Genomic DNA, 25892 nt, shown 5'->3' with positions numbered 1-25892 from the left:
CCTACTTAATTTTGCTTGCTAATGAAAGGCATTTCCTCACCTGGAAGTCCAGCTTGGTGTGTCCCAGCTACACAGAACTTAGAAACAGCCACACCTACCTGATGAATGACAGCTCTGACCCTTGTATTAGATTCATCTCAATTATTCATGGTAAATTTTCTTTTGTGCCTTTTCCTTTTCCCCTCAACAACACAAAAGCAACGAGCCCTCTTTTAACACTCCTACCAGGTTTCATTTTTACATCAGCATTCAACTGTTTTCTGCCTTTTGAGCAAGTGGTAGATAATTGTCTTTAGCCTAGGTCTTTATTTAAACCTAGAGACACAAAACACAATGGGATAAACAAAAGGACAAGTTAATATTTACTTTCCACACATAACACTACGGGGGTGGTGCATTTTGGATGTTGATTATGAGTAATAATTTATCAAAAAGGTATACAAGCACAAAGCACATGCTGCATCAATGATGCTGTTTTGAAGTCTGAACCAGAAACCCACACAGTTCTTAAAACAACAAATGGTTCAACCTACTGTATTAATTTTCAGGATTTTCTGCTAGTTAATAGTTGTATAAAATAAAACATTAATCGCTCAACTTTGTTCCCTGCTGAGCACAAATATTATTTCGTAGGGGATGGAGAGCTAGACTGTATTTGTTCAGAGTAGCAAAGGCTCCTTTGGCTAATCATACTGAAATTAGTTTGAGATTTAAAGAAAATCTATGTAACCATAGAGAAAGTAGATTTCCAGGCAGGCCAGAATGTGTTGTGAAGGCAGCACTGACTCATGCAGGCTGAATTTTGGCAAATAAAGTGTTGTCAGCAGCTGAGCAGACACAGAGTTTTACTTGCAAAACCTAGCTACAGCACAGGCATTGAGAAACATGCAAGTAGATATGAATTTCAGGTTTCAACTGCTGGCAATAACACATTAATAGCATTAAGCAAGGTTATTTGTTGCAATTTGTAATCCTTACACTATAATTAGTAAATGATACTTTGGTAAGTCAGAGATGCAAGTTCTTTTCAGTTGCATATGTTTCTCCACTCTCATATGTTTTGAAACAAGCCAAGAAAGCAATTGAATTCCAATAGGCTGATATCTTTACCTGTTTGCTATGAATTGATTATTTTTTCCCAAAGCCTTCAGTTTTAGGTGCTAGAAAGATATCATTGGGTTCATGTTTTTAGGTTATGTGATACAAGTGGTGTGAGGGGATAGGGGCTGTCCAAATAACACTCTGCCTGGCTGCTCCCAGGCCCCTTGCAGGAGCCATCAGCCCATCAAAGGCCCATTTCCAGAAACCCAAAGGTGCACAAGGGCACAGTGGCAGTCGAGGACCCAAATTACAAACTCCTATGTGTGCAGCTGTGAGCGAGATGGTCTGTACCAGCAACTGGAAAGGGGCTGTCATTTCAGGGGCTCCAATGTTCAGGTGCCAGCAAATAGGGAGACTAGAAACCAGGCCCCAGAACCACTCTTAAGAAGTTATGGTATGCCTCTTACCAGAATTTTGTAAAATCCTCTAGAGTTATAAGTTGCTTTTAAAGGATGAATGATATATGAATCAACTTTGAAATAAATTTTCTCTGATCTTTTAGTATGTTTTGTGAGTTGCTGTGGAAAGGAAAGTTTTCCTCATTCAGAAGTTTCTGGAAAGATAAAATGCAGTGATAAAGATAGACAAAACAGTGTAAGAGAGCAAAGTAAATGTATGATTAATAACATAATTAATACAATCACACATTAATTGATGGGGTAAACGGATCACTGATTTTAAGCCAGTTTATGGAAGTATACACTAAAACTCTGTGTTAATGAAATGTAGACATTGCTGATGACTGTGGCTCTTACTTGTCCCATGTAATACTGACAGTCTGAGGTGATACTGCCCTCCTCTGTTTTGTTTGCCTCATGTTCTGCCGGACTTATTCCTGACACAAAAAGAAGCAAGCACGAAGTGTTCCCTCAGCTGCTGCAAATAACATTGTGCAGTAACTCCAGCCATGGGAGATAAAGAAGTTGTTGCATTCAGCAGGTTTAATCTAGTTTTACAGTCTTGAGGCAAAATTGATTTGGCCTTTGAGTTTGGGTTCTTCTGCACTCGAAACTTGTTTTTGATGAACAGTGAGTCTTACAGAGCAAGTCACTTTGTAACTTTGATGTTAAAGTTTAACGGAGTTAAAGCCAGAGCTGAAGTCTATGGAGTACGAAAAGAGACCATACTATCAGTCACTAATGCTTCACTGGAAATGTTGTGCAAGATTCATCTTACTTTAATGCTAGTTCTTGCTTTGGTAAGAGAAACCTACAGAAATTTGCTGATCTGAATCACTGATCTCCACAGAGCCCTTCTCAAAATCCATTTGCATGGCAAATGAGCTTTTAGTGCCCAGCAAAATAAATTCACTGGCATTTGCACCGAATTCCTTCCAAAGAGATACTATACTACTTTGCTGCAATTGAATTTGCTTTTCCTCTTCTGCACTGGGATCATTTTGGTTAGATGCGACTACTTAGACTAGTATCTTGGCACTTAGTGGGCATATTAACTGGAGTGACAACTGCAAACACAGCAGTTTCTCCCTGCTATTAATACCAACTGTGCCACAGATCTGTTCCACTTTTCTGCCATGCTGAAGGCCTGGACCATTTTGTCTTCCAAGCAGGCAGTTCAGTCCTGCCTAAACAGCACTCACTAGATGAATTTTATTATTCTATTACTTACTTCACTATTGAAGAATTTAAAATCAGATAGAGAATCTATCAAGACTTAATATAGAGTCACAGAAAAGGAAAGGAGATTTCCAACTGTTAAAAAAATGTCAGAGGAAACACAGGCCCCTAGGACAACTCTTGAGATCTGTTTAGCATCATGTAGCATCAGTGCTGGAACAGTAAATAAGAAGCAAGTAACTTCATTGGCATAATTCCAGGTTGATCTATGCCAGCAAACTCGGCATTGTCCAATTTATCCACTTGGCGGATAAATTCGGTGTACCTGTGCATCCTCAGACTATCCTTGACTTCACCCCTCAGTCAGAGAAAACATACAGGGGAAACATAAATTGCAAAGCTATAATGCAGCTTTGCATCAGAGCTCACAGTAAGTCATTTTTTAGGCACATATCTACTTGCACAACTACTTCATTTTTTTTCACAAGACCCACCAACCTTTTCCAGTGCAGAGGATGAATGACATTTGCAAGATGAACCGTGCTTATTGAATTGTTAGTTTTTATAATCCTTATTATTCATTGTACAGGCTTGGGTTTTATTTAATATGAACTGTTCAGAACCTGCACTAACTAGAAATATTTTAATTTTCTCTTGGGTTTTTATATTGGTCTTATTGTACCACATTGTGCTTCACAAACGCAGTTTCTCTTCGTCATGTGATTCCTGAGGCAAGTTAATATTGGTATCTTCATCCTACAGATGAAGGAGGGAGGGGTGAAGCAATTTAAGCAAGAACATTTCAAATGTCCACTATTTTTGGATACTTCTCTTGGGACACAAAGGCCTTACTTGAAGGACTCGCCCTGTTCCTGGTGTAACCATAGGGGCTGGACCTGAAGCTTTCTTTCCACAGATCTCATTCACCACAGAGATGAGGGATGGTATGTGGCACTGTACAGCCCCTCACCACACAAACTAAATTTAAGTCCTTGCTTTGCCACAACCCCACCATCCTTCTGTTCCCATCCCCTCTTAACAGTGCTGGCATTCGCCTGCCTCCTTCAGTGAGCTAAATCCAGAGAAACAAAATAAAAAACGTGATTGTTTTTTGACAACTACGTAGCACCAAGCTGCGGGGCAGGGGAAAGACCCATCAGGGCCACCCCCACCACGAACACACACACACACAGCCCTTCAAATAAATTTTATTTTCACGTGTCTGAGTAATCACCCACCCGCAGACCGCCTTCAGCTGGATGACACTTTCCACGCCCCCCTCAGCCTGTGCAAGGCCCTTCCCCTTCCCTTCCCCTCCCCTCGCTCCTCCCCTTCCCCGGGGACCAGAGGCGGGACTCGCCCCGCAGGGGGCAGAGCCAGCGGCCGCCGCGCACCCTCAGCACGCAGCCGATGCCGGGCCCGCCCCGCGCCATGTTCCGCCGCGCCCCGCGCACCTTCCGCGCCCGGCGCCGCCCGGCCTCCAGCGGCAGCAGCAGCGAGGAGGAGCCGGGGGCTGAGCCTGACCCTGGCCATGCTCCTGTCCCTGTCCCTGCCGCTGCCCCTGCCCCGCCGCAGGACCCCGGCACCGCCGCTGCGGAGGGGCCGCTGCCCGCAGAGCGGCCGGTGCGGGGCGGAGCGGGGGTGCGGAGCCGGGCGGGGGTGCTGAGCTTCGGGAGCGAGGAGGAGCGGGAAGGTGAGGGGGCGGAGAGCGGGGGGTTCTCGGCTTCGTTGGGCACCGCCGCGGTGGCTTCGTGGTGGTGGGGTTTGTCCTGCTGGGGTCTGCCGTAACTGCTCGGTCGCTGCCCCTCTTGGAAGGGGATAAAATGGGACAAAAAGGGCTCGGGGGTGAGATAAGGGCAGGAAGATCGCCCGTCGGTTATCATGGGCAAAACAGGCTCCGCACAGGGAGATCAATACAATTTATTGCCTATTGCTAATAGGCTAGAGCAGTGAGAAACTAAAAGCAAACTAAAACCACCTTCGCCCCATCCACCCTCTTCCACCTCCTCCCCCCGAGTGGTGCAAGGAAACAGGGAACAGATACGATATATAAAGAGAGGAGGCTCAGGGGAGACCTTATTGCTCTCTGCAACTACCTGAAAGGAAGGTGTGGGGAGCTGGGGGTTGGCCTCTTCTCACAGGTAACTAGTGATAGGACTAGAGGGAATGGCCTGAAGTTGTGCCAAGGAAGGTTCAGGTTGGAAATGAGGAGACATTTCTTCTCAGAAAGAGCAGTCAGACATTGGGCGGGTTGCCCAGGGAGGTGGTGGAGTCACATTCCTTCGGGGTGTTCAAGGAAAGGTTGGACGTGGTGCTTAGGGACATGGTTTAGTGGGTGACGGCAGTAGGGGGATGGTTGGACCAGATGATCTTGGAGGTCTTTTCCAACCTTAATGATTCTATGATAAGAGATTGTAGTCAGACCCTAGTACTTGGTCTCCGCTGCTCCTTCACGGTTCCTCTCTGCCCCTGCTCCACGTGGGGTCCCTCCCACGGGATGCTGTCCTTCCTGAACTGAGCCTGCAGGGGCTGCCACAGGCAGCAGCTCTTCAAGAACTGCTCCCACACGGCTCCGTACCACGGGGTTCATCCCCTGGGAGCAAACTGCTCCAGCACGGGTCCCCCACGGGCAGCGGTCCCCCACGGGCGGCAGCTCCCCCCAGACCCCCTGCTCCTGCGTGGGCTCCTCTCCACGGGCTGCAGCTCCGGCCCGGGGCCTGCTCCTGTGGGGGCTCTCCATGGGCCGCAGCCTCCTCCAGGCCACATCCACCTGCTCCAGCGGGGGCTCCTCCACGGGGGGGCTGCAGCGTGGAGATCTGCTCCATGGGCTGCAGGGGGACAGCCTGCTCCACCAGGGGCCTCTGCACAGGCCGCAGCGCTCAGCTCTGCCCAGTGGTGGGCCCTTTGGAGCCAGCTGGAGCTGGCTCTTACCTGACACTGACATGGGGCAACTTCTGGATTCTTCTCACAGAGGCCACCCCTGCAGCCCCCTGCTACCAAACCCTTGCCACGTAAACCCAGTACAGTGGGGGTGCTGGTTGTTTGGTGGGCCGCAGGTCCCTTCTATGCATCTTCCTCTGAACACAAGTTGGGATCCTGTGTTATGGATGTTGTGGGGTTTAGGAGAGACGTGCCTGTAACAGCACTTTGATGTCTCTTTGTGTGCTTGTGGCACACATTGGAAAGTTTTGTAGAGCTAGAGAAAACTTGAAAAAACAGAAAGGTAGCCTGCTGCAATAAGGATGAAGAGTTGGTGGAGCTCAGAGAAGACCAATGAAGCTGGTGAAGGGACTCGAAAACAGAACTTAAGAGGAGTGGCTGGGGTAACTGGGGTTGTGTAGTCTGGAGAAGAGGAGGCTCAGGGAAGACCTTGTGGCTCTCTACAACTACGGGAGAGGAGGCTGCAGTGAACAGGGTGTTGGTTTCTTTTCTCAGGTGACAAGTGATACGGCAGGAGGAAATGGCCTCAGGTTGTGCTAGGGGAGGTGTTGCTCTGTCAAGGAGGCTAAGCTCCACAGTTGTAAATTCAGAAGTGATGGATCCTGAGCGATAAAGTGATAGTTAGACAGAAGTTAGTCAGAGCTAGATAATCAGTTAGAAGTTAGATAGAAGCAGCCAGAGCTTCAAAATATATGCTGAATGCACATGTAAGTGCATGTGCGCATGTAGGGATTATTTGGTTTATATATATACACGCATATACAGTACTTTGTCAATATGTCTCTGAGTCATTGTGTTTTATCTCTCCAGGTGATGAAGAACTTTTCAAAATCAAAAAGCCGTCCTTCAATGAAGTAACCTTTAGAATTCAAAAGAAGAAAAGCCTGCTGCCTGCACAGAGAGAAGTAGAAGAAAGCAAAAGTACGTACTTCTACTGTTAAAAGATTTTCTACATTAGTTCTATGAAAACATTATGAAATCAGTAAATTAAGAGTTATGCCTCAATACTGTTAGATGCCTTCTATTTGCTATTTGATTCTGGGATGATACTTGCAGTGTTACTTTACAAGCTTATAATTTTAATCCGTTTCTACCGATTTTATTTTTTTCGTTACTGACCTTGCTAAAAGGGGGTCAGAACTTGGAGTTCCTGAGAAGAGCTGAGTATGCAGAACCTCTGTAGTATATCAGTAGATTAAAAACATGTGACAAATGTCACAGCATCATGACTTTAAAACTGTGGCAACTATTCACTGCTGGTTACTGTCAGTTTGCAGTGTTCTCTTAGCGCACAAATTCAGATCTAATGTGAGCTTAATAAGTTTTTGTTTGATGGAGCTTAAGGTAAACCTTAAGCTTTGTGTTATTAAACTTTGCTATTAAAATGTGGATATCTTAATTGGATGCCATCAATAGCCTTGATTGTTCTGTTAATATTCTAAGTCTTAATGAATCTTAGTAAAGTTTCTTAGTGGGATATTTGGGGTTTGTCTGTTTTACAAGTGTGTATAAGATGTTCTCTTCCCTTCTCTTTACCTCTTTGACACCTCTGGCATTTCACAGATATGCTGTAATGCTACTGCTAGATAAAAATAGACTAGGTTGAGATATAATTTCCTTTGTGGTTCAAATAAATCTTTAGTAACTTCTTATAAAAGTATGCCTTACTCATAACTGGTGGCATGTTCAATAGTCTGGTGGCAGACTGAAGAGAAAGCAGTGTTTCTAGAGAATTCAAAGATAATCAGAGACAAAACATAAATTGATCTTTACTACTTAAGTACAAGCTCTGTCATTGTTAGTGCTAAAAACAATCAACCCCCCCCCCCCCCCTTTATGAAATGAAGCTGTGACCTATGAAGACATAAATCAGATGTCAGCTGGGAGCTTATGTGTTGCTCTTGCGTGTACAAATGTGCTCTGTCTCTCAGAAGAATGTGTTAGTTCAGGGCTGCCACAGATGCTTCAATTCCGGATGAGATTTGGGCTGTAAATAACTGTACTGGAATGTGTGAAGGTTTGGCCTGTTTTGATAAGGACGGGTGGAAATAGATGTGTGACCAGTCTTTGGTCATACAGTCCAAACAGTTACTAGCAACTAAATAGTAATTTAGTAAAACAGTTAATGGCACATCACATTTCAGCAGCCAAAACTGAAATCATGTCTTACTTCTTTCACTTACAGCAGAAATCTGTGATTTGGAGCCTGGAACTGGTAACAATGAAGACATGCATGAAGAGGAGAAGGAGGAGGAGGAAAGTTATTCTTCACAAAGTGAGGACAACAACAGCGCAGACTCTGAAAATGAATCCACTCCTCCAGGGAGGAGGAAGGATTTATCACCAGGTCAGTGGTGGATGTATTTTATTTATTTTTTTAGAAGTAGTATTACAACTTCTTTTGTTTGAAAGTACATGATAAGACAGGTGAGATGAATCCCACTTAGCTAAAATCATGTAAGATGTAAGCATCTTGTTTGTGCTGAGTTGAGGCTGACCCTTCTGAAAGCACAGCGATAGTTCCCCAATGTTTTTGACTGCGAATGTTTGTGGTTCTGTGTTAATTTCAGGAAATGGATCAAAAATTGTAACCATTCCTTTTGGAAGAAAGGCAGTGAAAAAACTGATCTTTAATGATGCATAATTCACTTTGAGATTAGAATTTAACCTCATCTATGCTGTCTTATTTGTAAACTTTTGATTTCTTTGTGAACTGCATTAGTTCAGTCACCTTGATCCTTTGAGGAGATGGGAAAAAGGACAACAGGCTAGTGATTATTTGAAAGAAAAAGTCTGAGTTTTGTTTTTTCGATTGAGCTGCTTTTTAAGGATGTCTTTCCACCTGCTTATATTCACTTGTAACATTATATGGTAAGGTTCCAAGAAAAATATCTTGTCCTGTAATCAGAATTGTACAGTGAACTTGAACTGCGGTGGTTATTGACATTAGGAACAATACAGAGCGTTACTTGGATTTTTTTTCTCTTCAATGCAGTTAATATCCCCAGTGCAGCTTGTGTTGAGTCTGCTCGGAGGAAACGTCTCTTAGCCAGGACACAGGCTGACTATCTTCCACTGGATGTTTCAAATGGTCGTCAGGTTTCTCGGAGAAGAGAAAGCAGTGAAGAGAGTGAAGATGAGCCTGATATGAAGAATCTCAATTTTGCTCCGAAAATGAGAACTCTTAGGCAGAGAATGACTGAACACATGGGTGAGTTTGGGCCGTTTTTCCCACTGGCTGTGTCCTTGTTTTGCTGACATCTGGAAGAATGAGAGAATTTGCTCCGGGGGGGGTCTTGGCAAAAAGCTGTAAAGTTGGTGCTTGAGTTTTATATGAGACGTTTACCTGCTTTAGGTTTCACTAATATAGGGGTGCAGGATGCCTTGAGGAAAAACTTTTACAATGATTCTTGACCTTGCTGACTGGAGAGGGGAAAAAAAAAAAGCCTTGTTGAAGGCATAACATTTAAAGTGTATGAAACTGGTGTAAGAACAATCGTCCTAAGTAAGTTTTCTAAATCTTGTCTCCCATTTATGTTCCATTCCTCCCAGTGGTCTACCCACATTGATGTTATGGCCCTTCTTGAAAAGGGGGAGGGAAAAAAAAATTGTTCTCATTTAAATAATGGTTATAAGGATTGCGTAGCTATGAGCTAATTCTGTAATTCTAATCAATGCTAATGAGATACTTTTGTATCTGTAGTAGAGCATATGTTTTGGATCACTCAAGGATTTGCTCTGTATAATGTCCCGTTACAGTATAACTGTACTTACATTTTATATAATTTTGCTTTGAAACATAAGTGAGGTGTTTGTGCGCCTGGTGCTGCAATAGTAGTTGTCTGAGAAACACTATGTTGAGAAAATGAATATTATTATCAGTTCTACAAATTCCAATTGCCATTTCCAAGACTTCCTGTTTCGAAGTCCTTCATGTGCAGACTTCTCATCTGCCGTTTTTTGTGTACATCACTTCAAGTAATGGCTATAGGAAGTGTTGTTTTTGAGGGAGGAGAAGTATTGGGCAGGGAATAGGGAGGTATGTAAGGACGTAAGTACTGTACTAATGATTGTTTTAACTTCCAGTGTCTGTCAGTGATGAGTCAAGTGAAGATGAAGCACAAATGAGGTGGGAAGAACAGCAAATAAAGAAAGCTGTCAAGCTCTCTCAGGTGATATGTGCTTTCTTAACCACTGAAAGTTGCTTTTTGCTCATAGGCAAGAGAGCTTGTTCTGGAGTCATATCTCCTTTCTGCTGAGTCAAAGAGATTTTTAGGAAGTTTGGTGCTGATTATTCCAGGAAAAGGTGATAATGACAATTTGTGATCTCTGCGATGCTGTTCAGAAGAAGGATATTGTAACGCCTCAAGGGGTTAACAACTTGTGAAGGAACACCTTGGGAGAAGCAGAGATGAACCCAGGGATCTTGACTGCAAGATTTCTCAAATACTGCAGTATAAAAGGATGCAAAGCCAAATTGGTTATTTCATCAGTACCAAATTTCTGTTGGGTGGCAATCGTTTTTTTCATTTAGGCAGAATGGTCTTATTTTTTCTGTTAAATAACTGGCAAAAATGTGTTTTCTGTAGAGGTAGTTTTGTTTTTGGTTTAAATCATCAAATCTGGATCAGATGAGGAAAATCTGAAAGACCAATTCTTTATTTCAGAAGGCACAATTGTAGAAAATGGTGCTTGTTAAGTGGGAGCAGTTAGAGGATTGGGGGAAAGTTGCATCGATCTTTTGAGTTTCAAATCCAGCATGATTGGCCCTCATGCCCAACTTGTTTCTGCAAAACCTTTAATTTCTGCTGTTCAGGAAATGGCAAAAACTGTTACAAGCCTTGTTAGTCATGGACTTGATTGCTTCAGTTAATTGTGTTTTGGTTAGGTTTTAACTTACAAGCTTCTACTGTTTTAGAATGTAGTATGTTATGTAAATTATAAGCTAAAATGGAATCCTTTTTTGGTTACAATTACAGTCAAGCTGAGTTTTCAGAATGAAAATTTTGTCCTTATCACTGCTTGACTGTAGTTTATGATTTCTACATTTTATATTTAAAATTGTAGTATTAGTGAGGTCTCAGCTGTCATTATGTATCACTAGGGTGATTAAAGTCTTCAGACCAAGAAGAGAGCAACTTTAATGCACTCTAAATTACAAATTTTGTGCTGTTTATGTATGTATGGACGGTATTGATGCAATGTATATACAGTTTTTATATTCAGTTATCCTTGCATATGTTTTACAAAAATTATTGAATTTAATCTTTGAAACACGTATGTTTTTATCATATGCCTTGTATGTTCAAATTTTCTTGTTGATCTATAAAGCTGCAGAGGCAGAACTTAATAAAATGTGTATTAAACTCATTAAATTTGTGGCTTAAAAATTAACAGTTACAATTCTTTCAGGAAATTTACAATGATGCTTCCCTGTGTAAATCTCAACCAGCTAAACCCAAGTTTGATACCTCTGTTTCCTTACCACCTGTGAGCTTGGAAATTGTAAAAAAGCGACTGACTGAAAGGTAAATACTGCTTTTAGTATTAACTTCTCAGATGTCTGTGATCATTTTGTTGCAGAATAAGAGATTATTCTTATTCTGATTTTTATTCTTTCTCCTGAATATTGGAGGATTTTTGGGTTAACATGCCAATATGTCTAGCACAGTATTACAAACTTTTAACTTGGCAGCGCTTTGTTAGAGTACTTGAACTTTTCAGCAGCATTTTATTACCTAGAATAAAGTAGTGGATCTTTGTGCTTGCTCTTACAGGAGTGTAGGTACAACATTAACTTTGCCAAGCGTGGAAAACTTCAAACAGGGCAGATGCAGCTGGCTATCCTATCCCTCTTACAGTGAGGAAAATCCCTCACTGGAGTCTATCCTATCCCTCTTACAGCTGCAAAAATAGTGTAGTATTTCCTAAAGCAGCAGTACATTCTGTGCAGCCTATTTAGGACCTGTCTTGATGGGACTAGATGATCTTTAAAGATCCCTTCCGAGCCATGCTGTGATTTTTTTTTTCCCCTTACTGTGCCAAGCTGTGACTTTTTAGCTGTTCAGCAGCTGCTGTATGGGCAGCTGAAATGTCCTTGGGTGGAACTGGGAACCCCCAAAAGGGTGTTTGGGCAGGACAGCTGGGGTCAGGCATCCCAAGGTAAGCCATCCCCTGTCATCCTTCAGAGCCAGCTCAGCCAGAAGCAGTTGTGGACATACTGACATGTGCTATAGTTTTACTGAATTTATGTTGACTAGAATCAATTTAATGTGATACCACTCAACTTTTTCATTTTTTTGAGAAGCACAGTGTATTGAGGAGTCTAGGTAAAATGTCAGTGGTGCTTTCAAAACTATCACCACATAAGTGATATCTGATTCTCCAAAGCCTGATGCTTGCCCACACCCCATACTCTTGCAAATGCTGGCACGCATATAACTTTCAATGCTTCTTAGCTCAAATGCAAGTGCTATTCTTAGCACAGGCAAAGATTTTATGCTTTATTTTAGTGGGGAGAAAACGTTTTGGAATGCATTAGCTGTTAACTTGGCAATAGTTTCAGTTGTCTGGGTTTTCCTTTTTTAGGATAACATCATTGCAGGATGTGCACTGTGCCCACCAGAGGGAGTACGAAAAATATATGCAGGACATTGAAAGCTCAAAGATGACTGTTGAGGAATTAGAGAAGTCTTCAGATGCTGCTTTGAATTACAAATTCTACAGGGCCATGAAGACATATGTAGAAAACTTGATAAACTGTTTGAATGAAAAAGTATGTGTATATATTTTTTTTAAATCATGGTAAAGGTGCGTTCTGTCAATGTAAGATGAGAAGATGAGGGCTTTTTGTTTGGAAATGATAGTAAAAAGGACACTACACAATTAAAAACTCAAATTTGAATACAACAGGAAACAAAATTAAAGAGAAATAAACTTGAGGTCATGGTGAGGGTTGGTAATGATCAAACTAGTATAGGTATACTGACTTGTCTGTGGTCTCACCTAGATTCTGATGGATAAAACCAAAAATCTTACTGGGGGGAGTTTTGTATATGTACAATAACCGGAGTGTGCTGAAGTTGAACAAGAGGTGGGGCTTAAATTCACTTTGCGGATCTCAAAATGTATGTGACTTCTGTTATGTAATGGAGGTAATAAGGATTTCATGTTAGATTTGAATTGGGATTGATTTAGTTGAGCTGTGTAAGGATTTGTCTGTTATCTGCTCTATCTGTTTCTTGAAACATTATCTGTTTCAAAAGATGAGGGGAGGTTTGGACATGGGGAGAGGCTGCCTAAAGTTCAGCTTCGGTGAAAGTGTCCTGTATAGATAGTGCTATCAAATCTAATTTATGCCAATTGCATTGCAGTTGTGAGTCTTTTTGTGTAACCCTAAAGAGAGCAAGTGCTTGTTAATATTTTTCCTTTAATGGCTAGTGGCTCAAAGGCAAACTGAAAGCAAACTGTTACACAAGTGTCCTGTTGAGTACTTTTGCATAAAGTCTTAGGTAATTCTTTGATAAGCAATTTAATTTGTTTTTCAGTCTTAAAAAAACAGCCTGAAAACCTCCAGTGAGCAGGAACTTTCAATCTTTAGTACTTCAGTTCTAATTTCACTGCTGTGGTTGAAAATCCATGGAAACACTTTCTTTTTTCTTTTTTTTATTTCAAACCTGATTACTGTTTGCTATATTTCAGCTGAAATACATTAATGAGCTGGAATTGGCTGCACATGCACTTCTTCAGCAACGAGCCATGGCAGTGTTGAAACGAAGGCAAGATGAGCTGAAAATTGAATCTGCTTATATTCAGCATCTGACAAGTTAGTATGAAGTCACAAGTTACTTTCTTATTGAAACATTCATTCTTTAAGCAGAAATACACAGTTAATTTTTGGATGGTATTTTATTCCCACTTTTCATCTTCTTTCCCCTTCATATTGTCAGTAAACATGTTGCACTGTATCTAAGTTGAAATCCGTACCTCAGTAAGGCCCATAATGCTCTTTTTTTCTGGTATACTAGTGAATATAACATGACCGAGTACTAATTTTGGGTTATTAACCTTGGCAATTATCTCAGTATTTAAAAGGAGAAATGGAGTCAGTTTTCTAGTAGGTCTTAAGCTGGGGAAAGACTAACAGGTCCAGAGGAGAGCCACGAAGTTGATCAGAGGGCTGGAGCACCTCTATGAAGAAAGGCTGAGAGAGCTGGGGATGTTCAGCCTGGAGAAGGCTCCGGAGTGACCTTATTGTAGCTTTTCAATACTTAAAAGGGGCTTATAAAAAGATGGAGAGCTACTTTTTGCTCAGTCAGATAACGACAGGACAAGGGGGAATGATTTTAAACTAATAGAGAAGAGATTGAGATTAGAGTTTGGGAGGCAATTCTTCACACTCAGGCACTGGCACAGGTTGACCAGAGAGGCTGTGGATGCCGCATCCCTGGAGGTGTTCAAGGCCAGGTTAGATGAGGCCCTGAGCAACCTGATCTAGTGGGTGGCGTCCCTGCCCATGGCAGGGGGTTGGAACTGGATGATCTTGAAGGTCCCTTCCAACCCAAGTCATCCTGTGATTCTCTGAAAGCTTGCTGGCACGGGGTTCTGCCTTTTGTGAATATGTGAAAAAAGCAATGCATTTATTGGGCAACGTGACTTTACATTAGTGTGTCTTTAAGGCAAAGTGTATGCTCACAATATAGATTTCAGACTCTTCAGTGACAATTATATGAAGGGAAGGACATGAAGAAAGAAGCTGTTTGTGTTTTGGATAAAAACCCTTACACAAATCTTTTAGTTGCTGTAGGAAAAGTGATTACAGTTTTCTCATCTCGTGTTTTCTTTCCACGCCGATGCATTGTTTGTGTGCAGTGTGAATCTTTAGCTGTTGCTGTTTAAAGAAACAAACAAAAAAAATCCAGTTTAAAGCTGTTTAGGCAAAGCAAACAGCGATGTGCTTGGAGGTGCTGTGAACAGATGGAGGCCAGATGCACCCATTTCTGGTAACAACCAACCGTGGGTTCAGTACTCTGACTACACAGGATAAAAGGCTGATTGGAGAGAACCAGCAGCATGTGTAATTTTGTAAAATGATGTGGTAGACTGACAGCAGGTCTTTAGAACAAAAGAGTACTTGTTTGTGTCAGTAGTAGCTATTATTTTTTTTATTTTCAGCTTATTACAAATGGAACTGTACTTGAATGCTTAACAGAGCTTTTAATTGTTAGTTGTGTTTTAATTTAGTGGAAATGATGTTTTTCCTTATACTGGAATACTTAAGCGGTAGGATGCTTTTTTGTATGCTGTGCACACACCAGCCAGCTGATGCTGATACAAATGAATGGTCCAAGTAGAAAATGCTTTGAGAATGAGAGTAAGGAGTGATCTGGGTCCCACAAGGAGATCCACGTAAGAAGAAATAGTGAGGAGCTGACTAGTCTTGAAATTGAAATTCAATGATCTTGAATAATGTAAACTGGGGATTTAACCTCCATTGCAGTGTTCTAACTAAAACCCCGAAGTTACTCAATTTATTGCATAGTTTCATTTTTTGACATACAGGCTAATTAAGTCCCTCCACATGCCTTTCACGCTGCTAGGAGCAGATTGTGGAAGACAATTCCATTCCTGGCCAGGACTGGGAAGCGGTGATTATTGGCTGGAATGTTTTCGAACTCCCCTTCCATCAGCTGTTAAAAAGGAACAGCCACACCTGACTATCATGCATTTAACATGCAATATTTGCTGTGCTTTACACTGGAGACTGTTAGTTTTTGATCAGGAGGTTTTGTTTTCTTTGGCTGTTTTCCAAATGAAGAACGATAGAAGAAGAATCATTTTTGCATTTGAGAAAATAGGAACTTTTAAATCATACTGTTTTCTTTTGTCTGTTTCTGTCTTCTGTTAGCTGGGAAAGACAAACCAACTAACGGCGGATTGGAAGATGATGGAAAGATGGAGCTTCTGAAAGCGTGTGAACATCGAAGGTAGCTATTATGTATATGTACAGCTAATTCTGATAAATGTATGGCACACTGGTTTCCTGTCACTTACGCAGTGATGAATGTAAATCTAAAGGATTATTAAGTAAGATTACACCAAAAAAAGTATTTGCCTTCTAGAGCTCAAACTATTTGGAAAAAATCTATTCATTAATGTAATTCTCTCCATACTGATTCAGGTCTTGTTATTTTAAAATAACAAGCCTTTAAGTAGGGCTGATTACAAAACTGTATGAGAGGAGCTTTTTCGCTCCCTGGTGTAATAGATAATACTGTGACCTTATACAGAAATACGTTCTTGTAATATTGCATAAGTAACAAAAACAGGCTGGAAGTACTGTTGCTGCTGGGGGCGGTGGTGGTGAGTTAAGCAGTACAACATCGAGCCCATCCTCAGTCAGTGTAGGCCAGATACTACATCTTGGGTTTTAGTGTTCAGAGACTGCTGCTTTTTAAGTTACTGGGAGCTTTGAAACTGTTTCAGTTGCATTGGTGCCTTGACTCATAACTGTGCTTTGCAGTAAGAAATTTGGAATTGGAATGGATGAAAAACAATGTGCTAAAAACCTCTTAAGTTAAAGCAAACCATGTCTGCTAATTGATATAAATACCTGAGGTATTTATGCATGTCATTTGCATGACATATATAATTTCTATGTGACATGTAAGCTGTTGATTTTGCAAGCTGTTAGGATGCTTGGTGCCATGGCAATAGCTTTTTTTGAGCTGACACTTGAGTGCTGTCACAATTTTTATGCGGGCTGTTGCACAAGCTATCTGGAACCTCAGTGACAGACTGAGGGCTCAGTAGTTTCCTATGTACTAAGACTGTCAGGGATAGTATCTCCAGTATCATGCTAGATGTCTGGTGTACCGGGTGGGATGAGTTGTTAGAGCCCTCAGTAGGGATGAGGTGTAGTAAAGGTTCCTGCGTGGCGATGAGGAAGACGAGACATTCTTGTAACCTCCTTTATGTCACTTCACAAAGTACCTCCTTGTTCCACAGTTCTTGCTCCTTATGGTTACGTAATTACTACTGCTTCCCATTGCATTTCCTTAGGTTTTTGCTCTCACTATGTGTTTTTAGTGTATTTCTGAAGCTGGATTATTTCTCAATAAGCTTCCTTCCATGTAAGTACATGGGGAATGGTAACTCATCTGAGCTCATTACAAATACAGGACTTGCAGGCGGCAGGTGAGAGAGCAGTCACAAAAAGCCGACCACCATGAAGGCATGTCAAGTGATGATGAACTGACTCCAACAGAAGTGACTGAATTCCAGAAGAGCAAAGGTTGGTGCCAGTCTTGATATGATGTATGATAACAAAATTAGTTTCTGATATTTTTAATAACTTTTCAAAGAAAAGTGAAGAAATATTACGTATGAATTATGTCATTTCTTCTGTGCTACAGAGAAGAAATGCATTCAGACAGTGACTAATTACTTGGGAAGAATAGATCTAAGGTCGTAGTTTTTTTGTCTAATCAATTTGTTTTCTGAAGATGGAATGAATGAATTTTGATTCAAGATTTTAATTGCCTTGAATAGGTGGGTTAGGAGGAGCTGGGAAAGGCGTAATAACTTTTTTCTGGATAACAGCAGAGGGATTTTCAGGTCTGAAATTGTAGGAGTCTGATACAAAGTTTGAAACAGCAGATGTATAAATCTGTGCAATAGTTCATAAAGAAGTCTGTCTTTTTGTGGTCTTCTGGTTTTTCCTGATAAAGGGCTTTCCAGAGAGCCAGTTTTAAAACCCATTTCAGTGTAAGATGTGTGAAAGATAAATGACAAATGCAATTATCATATAGATATTTCTTGTGTCCTATAGATTCATAAACTATTCAGCTTGTGCCTCAATAAATTCAGTGATTGTTTCTTTTTATTCCCAATGAATATTATCCATAGATAACATTTTAGAGGATAGTAGGAAAATCTTTGAAGATGTACATGCAGATTTTTGTGACATCAGAAAAATCCTGTTGAAATTCCAGGAATGGAAAGAGAAGTTTCCTGATTCTTATTGTGACGCTTACGTCAGTTTTTGCCTGCCTAAGCTTTTAAATCCATTGATCAGAGTTGAGTTAATAAATTGGAATCCTCTTGAGGTAGGTGCATCATCAAACTTCATTTTTGTGGAAAAATTGTTTGTATTATATGGCAGAGGTGACCTCTAGGCTTCTGGGTATCAGAAGCTGTAGGGGGTATCTGGGTATCTGAAGCAGTAGGCAGTGCTCAGTAAAACCTGTTACATTTCTGGTCTGTGCTGTCTTAGTAAACTTGGCTTTTCTGCCTTACTCATTCTTGTTAGTTGGTGAGATCTGTGAGTATTTCTGGCAGCTCAAAGTATGACAGGGCAGAGGCCCGCTCTTTGCAGGGAAGACTTCTGTATGGGAACATTGTCATTTGGATTGTGGGGGCATTCCAGAGCTTGAGATAAAAGTATGTTATTTAGAAGGAGAAGGTCTGTTTCTTCCTGCCAAGTTATTTTTGTATATGAATCGTTTTCATCTGTACTAATATGAAGAAAGAGGTGTAGCTCTTCCTATGCATAGCACATCCATTAATTTCTAAGGATCTCAGAATTAGAATCTTCTTAACTTTGTTCTCCCTTATCCCCTGGTCCTTTTGCACCACCCCTTGTAAAAAGAATTCTCCCGAGTTATTTGAAGACAACCCCACCCTTTGAATTCTAGTTTGAAATCCAATTTTTTAACTTGTTGTTTTGGCCCATTCAGTGATAAGGATGCATCTAAAATTAAGTGAGAATCTTTGTGGTATCACGGGATGTATTTTTGCATGGAGCTTTTCTTTTCAATCCTGCCCAGCTGACAACTAATAGGAATGATCTTTCAGCAGAGTTTTACAGACCTGGGAGAGATGCCCTGGTTCCGAGCTGTAGAAGAATTCAGTAATGCGAAAAACACATCTGAATCAAAACGGGATGATGATCCTGATCAAGAAGTCTTGCCTAGAGTGATTGAGAAAACTGTTCTACCAAAAATTACAGGTATGTTAAGGCTGTCTTGAAAATGTTTGTTGTTTGCTGTAAGCAATGAAACCATAAGTAAGTGATAACTATCAATTAATGTTAGGTATATAATCATTCCAAGATGTAGTGATTACGTGGTTCCACAGAATAAGGCTAAAGTAGCCTCTTGTAAGATTATTGTAAATGAGAGGCTTAGCTTTTTAAATGTTTGCTTCCATTACGTTTTAATGCCTTGAAACTAGAGCAGATAACCACTTGGATATTATGAATTTAAATTCCTTTTTTCCAGCATTTGTACAGAATGTGTGGGATCCTTTATCAACTTCACAGACTGAGAACCTTGTACAGCTTTGCAGAAATATCTTTGAAAAACAAGTTCCGTCCAAAAGTGAAGGCAGAAAAGCGAAAGAGGTAAAAGCTCTTATGGTACCGAGAAAGGAAGAACTTCATCCACTGTCCACACTTACTATGTATGCTCGTTATGTGCACTTACAACATTGTCCTGAAGTTTTCCAGTTCTGAGCACTTACTTGTTTTGTCACCTTATAGTAAGAAGATTTAATAGTTGACTTTTACCAGTCTGATGCTGTCCTTACTGATGGTGGTAGAAGATGGGATACTTCTAAGGCAGAAATCAGCCCCTGTTCCTAGGAAAGTTCTGCCTGTACCTATCAAAACTCCCATCATAGATCTAATCTTTCTGCTTATGACAATAGTAATGGTTAGAAGTTTCAGTTTTGCATTTAATTATCTTTCAAAATTTGAGATATAAATGCTAGCAATACTCCAGTGTTCAGCTTGTAAGATTTAAGTAGCTATTGAGTAGAAAAAAGAGGATTCCTTTGTTGTTCTTCACAGCAGAAATTTTAAAATTTAAAAATCCCCAAACTTAAAATGTTCTCAACACATTCCCCCCAAAACACATACTATCCTATCTGTGGTGATTTTTATAGAGAATTTCATGGCTGCAAGGCAGCAGGAAATAACTTAAACAAAAAACCAACAAAAACCAACAACAATCGTCTTAAGGGTTATCCAAAAGGGATGGTTTAAAGCTGAGACGTGACAACAGTTCTTTAATGTAGCTGTGATCTGTGTTTTATATGCAAGTGGCACCTATATATCTGTTACGTTCCTAGATTAACAAAATTGAAATCGTTTTAAATGGAAGATGAAGTCTTTTTCTTGTGAAGACGTGTTAATTTTTTTAAAACAGGATTTGATTAACGAGGTTGTCCTAAGGATGAAGAAATCTATAGAGGAAGATGTCTTTATTCCTCTGTATCCTAAAAGGTAAGCTGACTCCAGGATTTTTTTTACCTCTTTATTTTAAATTTTATTTCTGTACACCTCTTCCCCACAGATGTAGGTGAAATATTGTAGATATTCATTAGCAGCTAATGGGACAAACGTGCCTCCTACTGTTCCATTGTAGGAAAGGTTATGAAGCTTCACTCTTGTTAGGAGTTTGTAAATATTAACTCCACGGTGGACTTGATGCTTACTTGTTCCTGTAACTAAAAGCTTTCCAGTACCTGAGGTCCACTCCACAGTCTGGTTTTGCTGTAGTCATTTACAGTATCTGAGGGCCTGTGTTATTTTTAGGTGGTCTTTTACCCCTGCTGCTCTTGATTCCTCAGGTCATTTGTAAAGTAGGGTTTATATTCTTGATGCTTATTACTGAACACTCTTTCAGAGATGGGAATGAGGTGCTTCTGATTGCTAATTTTATCGGGAATTATTTTATAGTAATTGTATTATAATGGGTTTAAATTGACAGCTGTTTCCCTTCACCTGGTTGTCACTACTGAAAGAATTCCGTAATTGTAATTCATCAGTGTTTGAGATCAATTGTCTGCTTATGTTCTTTTAAAAACAAAATCCTTATTTCACCTTTTTTCTTATTTTCATGACCAGCACTGTGGAAGATAAATCATCACCAGGTTCAAAATTTCAAGAAAGACGTTTTTGGTCAGCTGTTAAGGTAAAGAAAAAATACCTGTCTTTTCTTCGAAAAGTATTGTAGTTAAAAATACTTTGCAGCAGTCAAGGAAATGTATTTTCAGACAAATCTGATTCCTGAGAGATTAACGTATTAGGATGGATACCTACTTTTTTCAGTGAAGGATATATTCTTTTTATCAACCCATGTGTGATGATTTAAAAAACAACTATAAATGAGCACTTTGTTTACCCAACTGGTACATATTTTGCAAGAGACTGAAGATATTCAAGGCCCGTCTGGACGCCTACCTGGGCAGCCTGCTGTAAGGAACCTGCTTTGGCGGGGGGGTTGGACCCGATGATCTTTCGAGGTCCCTTCCAACCCCTTCAATTCTGTGATTCTGTGCTTGTCAATCTATTATCAGGTCTGTTCCCTCAGTACATGCCCACAGCACAAATGCTGCCCCTATTGTTGGATATACTCACTGCACATTCATATAAGCCCATCAGTATAGTTTTACTTCTGGAGTGCTAAGCTGGGAATTTCTGAATACCCGTGATTCAATTCCCACTAAGATCTGCCTCCTTTAGGGAGTGTATTTGTACTAAAGATGAGATTTAGATGCATGAAAACCCATTAAAATCACAGACAATATTGCAGTTCCCCTGCATCTGTGATGTCCGGCCCTTCATAGGTTTCCTATTGTCATGATGCAGAGCTTCTTGTAAATAAGGAAAAAAAAAGCCTGGAGATCTGGATGTGTTCAGGGCTGTTTGGCAAAGGACTCGCCACCTTCACTCCTGGGGTGAGCTACTGTGTCTGTCACGGACAGATGCAGAGAGGGCAAGATGGAGCTTAGCATTTGATGATTTGGACACCCAGCAAAACCAAGGCAGACCTAGGATTCTGGTTCCACCTTCTAATATTTCTAAGACTGTGTATTACCTGATTTTAAAATATGTTGCCAAATGCATGTGTGTTCCTAGAAGTCAGACCTGGGGTCTTTTGCTGCAGACCGGAGTTTTCTCCTTTTAGCTTTGGATTTCCATCTTCACTGTCACAGTGGTGATATGGAGAGTAGTTCAAAATGGTCTTGCTTTGGGTGTCTGACTATTTTCCACTTTTTTTCTGGAGTAGAGGCATGAGTAGAGCCAAATCCAGTTGGAGGCCGGTTACTAGTGGAGTCCCCCAGGGCTCAGTGCTGGGGCCAGTCCTCTTTAATATCTTTATTGATGACTTGGACGAGGGGATCGAGTGCACCCTCAGTAAGTTTGCAGATGACACCAAGTTAGGTGCGTGTGTCGATCTGCTCGAGGGAAGGAAGGCTCTGCAGGAGGATCTGGATAGGCTGGACCGATGGGCTGAGGTCAACTGTATGAAGTTCAACAAGGCCAAGTGCTGGGTCCTGCATCTGGGGCGCAACAACCCCAAGCAGCGCTACAGGCTGGGAGATGAGTGGTTGGAAAGCTGCCTGGCAGAGAAGGACCTGGGAATACTGGTTTATAGGCAGCTGAATATGAGCCAGCAGTGTGCTCAGGTGGCCAAGAAGGCCAACAGCATCCTGGCTTGTATAAGAAGCAGTGTGGCCAGCAGGTCTAGGGGGGTGATTGTCCCCCTGTACTCGGCTCTGGTGAGGCCGCACCTCAAGTACTGTGTTCAGTTTTGGGCCCCTCGCTACAAGAAGGACATGGAGGTGCTCGAGAGAGTCCAGAGAAGGGCAACAAAGCTGGTGAGGGGTCTGGAGATCAAGGCTTACGAGGAGCGGCTGAGGGAGCTGGGATTGTTCAGCCTGGAGAAGAGGAGGCTCAGGGGAGACCTCATCGCTCTCTATAGGTACCTTAAAGGAGGCTGTAGAGAGGTGGGGATTGGTCTGTTCTCCCACGTGCCTGGTGACAGGACGAGGGGGAACGGGCTCAAGTTGTGCCAGAGGAGGTTTAGGTTGGATATTAGGAAGAACTTCTTTACTGAAAGGGTTGTTAGGCATTGGAACGGACTGCCCAGGGAAGTGGTCGAGTTGCCATCCCTGGAGGTCTTTAAAAGACGTTTAGATGTAGCCCTTAGTGATATGGTTTAGTGGAGGTCTTGTTAGTGTTAGGACAGAGGTTGGACTAGGTGATCTTGGAGGTCTCTTCCAACCTAGACGATTCTGTGATTCTGTCACCCCAGGGTGCTGCAACTCATCTGTGTTAAACTCCTGAGACCTGTTTGATACTAATAGAACTCGTCTGTGCTCGAGACTCTTCTCAGGCAGAGATGCACTGCCACTGTGCAGCCCCCATTCATGTCGTTAAACCCTGTCTTTCCAAGCAGATAGTCATCTGCAGGCTGCTTCTTAGGAGTGGCCTCTAAAGCATGCCCAGAAATTGTATGGGGGGATACTAATTGGGCCAGGTGAGAAGCGAGTCAGGAGCTATTTTAATACAGAAGTACAGCTGATGAGATTTCAGTGTTTTGTGCTCTCCTAAAGCCTGACTTGTCTAGCAGCTCCTGCACATAAATGGAAGTGTCCTGTCAGGTACTCCAGAGAAATCTGCAAAAGTGATGGGCTTTGTGAGTGCTTTTTGACTGGCGACTGCAAAGACCACATGCAGCTTCTGTGAGGGTAACATTCCTTGAGGTTGTTACTTGAAATAGCCTTATCCTGAGCAGATGTAGAAACTTCTTTTTATTTTACTTCTGTCTCAGATTCTCTGAGGTTCACTTAGAATTGGATCTGACTTGTTATTGGTCCATATTCCTTGTAGGGGCAATGTCTTAGTACTTTTGTCTGCATTTGGACTTGACTGCCAGCTTTCCTTTGAAAAGAATGAAGTATAGCTGTATTCTCTATTTGGGTGTTAGCAAATTGTTAACCTATTAGAAGTGTAAAATGCTCTTCCCTGCCTTGGGAGGTCATGTATACACACAGTGAGGTACAGTTCATAGGCACATACAAAATTATTCTCCTTGATAAGGTCTATTATATGCAGCTTCTTAGTGGCTGACAGTAAATTTGGAGAGCGTGAATCCTGTTTTTTGAGTACTTCAGTTGGATGGACACTTACTAAGATAAAAGTTCTAGTACTGTGTTTTAACATACCTTCAACCACCAAGTATGCATATTCTGTTTCTTCATCACTGCAGCTGCTCTCAAATGTTCTCCTTTGGAATGGGATTGTACAGGAAGACACGGTCCGTGATTTGGGACTGAGCAAGCTGCTGAATCGTTACCTTCTTCTGAACCTCTTAAACACACCACCAGGGCCGGATAACATAGAAAAGTGTAATAAGGTAAGGCTTTTTCACGTGAGGACAGGTCTAGCTTGAAGATGGAGTGTAACCATGCACCATTTAAGGTTTTTTTCATGATCTTGGTGTGTGAAACATTTTAGAACAAACGTTGGTCTATGGGTTTTTAAGAATAACTGCTTGTAATGATAATCCTGGTTTTAAAGAAAAAACATACTACTAAATAATGACTGAACTGGCTAAAAGAAGTCCCTGTCAGAAGTAGCGGGACTTGATTTTATTGAAAAACTTTTCTTTTTAAACTTACAAAATATTCTTTGACTCAACAGGTGGTTGCGTGCCTCCCAGAAAGATGGTTCGAAGATCTTGGAAATGGATCAACTCTTCCGGAGTTACTGAACTTCTGCCAGTATTTGCTGCAGTGTGCACGTGTGCTTCACAAGAATAACCACAGGTATGTGTGTATCCCTTGGGATTCAGTGCTTCCTCATATACTTCATGTCAACATGTTGTTTGAGGCTCTAGATTTTGGGTCCTGCTACTGATCAGTGTATCCGGGGCACTAATTACAGGTGGTGAAGGAGGGATGCCTGACTCTCTTTTAAGTACGTTTTAAGTTTATTAATGTTAAAGTCAGGCGCGTACATGTGTTGCTATATCAATTTTTCATCTTTTTATAGTGATGAAACAAAAGAAGTTATTCATCTGTTGGTGAAGGTCAAGGCTCTGCGTGTTGTTGAAGACTTCATTGAAGAGTACAAACTTGAACATCTTAAATTCATAATTGGGAAGTAGGGATTTTTGAAGCAGTGTTTAAATTACTGAAACAAGCCTGATATTCACACTAAAAAAAGAGTTCTATTTAATTAGTGGACTCCGCCTACCCAAAGATGTAGTGGTAATCAGTTGACATCCCTGTGTTATTGTTAAATACTTGAGGAGTTTTTTTCCAAATATATTCTACTGCCATCTACTCATAAGTTAAGGAGTATTTTAAAAAAGCACAGTTGTCAGTGTAAACTGCAGACATCCTGAAATGTATGGCAATAAAGCTTTATTGCTTTTATCCTTCTGGGAAGGATTACAGGCACTCCCTATCTTTCCAGTAAAGTTTATCACTGCTATAGAGCTGACAACTTTACAAGCTATTTTCAATATTATATTGCTAACTATCACTCTCCAACTCAGCAGCCCTTGAACTCTTCTAACTTGTCTGCAGTGATTCCGGTAGGGTTATCATTTAAGTTGTCCATAGTGGAAAAGAATTGATAAAGTCGCAAGGGTTTTGATCCTGGTACAGAAACAGAGGAAGTCGGTGTGCAGTGAAGAGTCTGATCAATGTTTACCGATGGTAAACGGGTTTAGCGAGGTAAGAAGTTGCACAGAAGACTGTCTGGGGAAGAACAAACGTAGTGAAGATAGCGTGTGCTTTATAGGGGAGTTTTGTACTTGATCTAGACTGTACTTGTGTGCACAGACCTGGAGTTGTCACACCCTGATTATCAGACTCCTAATAGACCTCTTCATTATGAGAAGCATAAGCACAACTTCCGTTACCTTCTAGTAACCAACTTCCTAAGAAAATCTTACTTCTGCTTCCCCATGAGAGGTACTGAACCTTACTTCACCATACATGTATTAGATCTCTAATATTTTATAACTTTGTATATTTGCAGTAAGTAATGCTACAGAATATAAAGGATGTTTTATTGTAGAAACCCTCATGCATCTCAAATTCTGATGGGTTTACTTGCAACTGTATCTCCAGAATCTTATGGGATGAGAATTTAACTATTGTAGGTTTATTCCCTTTTTTATTTTTTAATTGTAAAATATATTTTTGTAAAAGATTTTAATTGTAAATAGCTCGGATCAATGTTACAAACAAAAAATGACTTTTAAAATAAAATGACTATTTTGAAAACAAGTAAATATTTTGCTGTGTTAACGAGCCTCTACAGTTCAATTCTTTAATATGACAGGAATGTTACGTGAAATGTGGAAAAAACTAGGGCACTACTGGCCCCTCATTACCTTCAAGAATTAGGAGTACTCCTGCAAATCCTGCTTTCTAATAATGGAGTACTTCTGTTTTCCTCTGAGCATCAAA

The 25892-nt window shown here is 41.0% G+C and overlaps 1 protein-coding gene across 4 annotated transcripts; it reads left to right on the top strand.

Moving 5' to 3' along the window:
* The first annotated feature begins 4041 nt into the window (after positions 1-4041).
* On the top strand, positions 4042-24776 carry GCFC2 (GC-rich sequence DNA-binding factor 2). Of its 4 annotated transcripts, none has more exons than XM_040554337.1 (18): positions 4042-4371; positions 6429-6539; positions 7807-7965; positions 8614-8829; positions 9705-9790; positions 11031-11146; positions 12207-12393; positions 13320-13443; positions 15526-15604; positions 16799-16911; positions 17526-17725; positions 18474-18627; positions 18899-19020; positions 19826-19902; positions 20527-20593; positions 23678-23824; positions 24112-24236; positions 24463-24776. In XM_040554337.1, exons 1-18 carry the CDS (start codon positions 4089-4091, stop codon positions 24575-24577), a joined length of 2481 nt encoding a protein of 826 aa, XP_040410271.1. In that variant the 5' UTR covers positions 4042-4088; the 3' UTR covers positions 24578-24776. The 4 variants fall into 4 exon arrangements, with proteins under 4 accessions (XP_040410271.1, XP_040410272.1, XP_040410270.1 ...); XM_040554338.1 differs by having other exon boundaries at positions 4043-4371; positions 18477-18627; XM_040554336.1 differs by having other exon boundaries at positions 4043-4371; positions 7804-7965; positions 18477-18627.
* Positions 24777-25892: the final 1116 nt, after the last annotated feature.

The sequence above is a fragment of the Cygnus olor genome, chromosome 3, assembly GCF_009769625.2.
Source record: "Cygnus olor isolate bCygOlo1 chromosome 3, bCygOlo1.pri.v2, whole genome shotgun sequence".
NCBI lineage: Eukaryota > Metazoa > Chordata > Aves > Anseriformes > Anatidae > Cygnus > Cygnus olor.
Note: the sequence above shows the minus strand (reverse complement) of the source record. Positions and strands in the feature narration are given on the sequence as shown.

What these genes read in the sequence shown, in the direction of transcription:
- GCFC2 (XM_040554335.1), top strand. Translation starts at nt 4,089, where the DNA reads ATGCCGGGCCCGCCCCGCGCCATGTTCCGCCGCGCCCCGCGCACCTTC. An exon ending in AAGCTGTCAAGCTCTCTCAG is followed by an intron (nt 9,791 to 11,030) that starts GTGATATGTGCT and finishes CAATTCTTTCAG; the next exon opens with GAAATTTACAATGATGCTTC. An exon ending in GTTTTTGGTCAGCTGTTAAG is followed by an intron (nt 20,594 to 23,677) that starts GTAAAGAAAAAA and finishes TCATCACTGCAG; the next exon opens with CTGCTCTCAAATGTTCTCCT.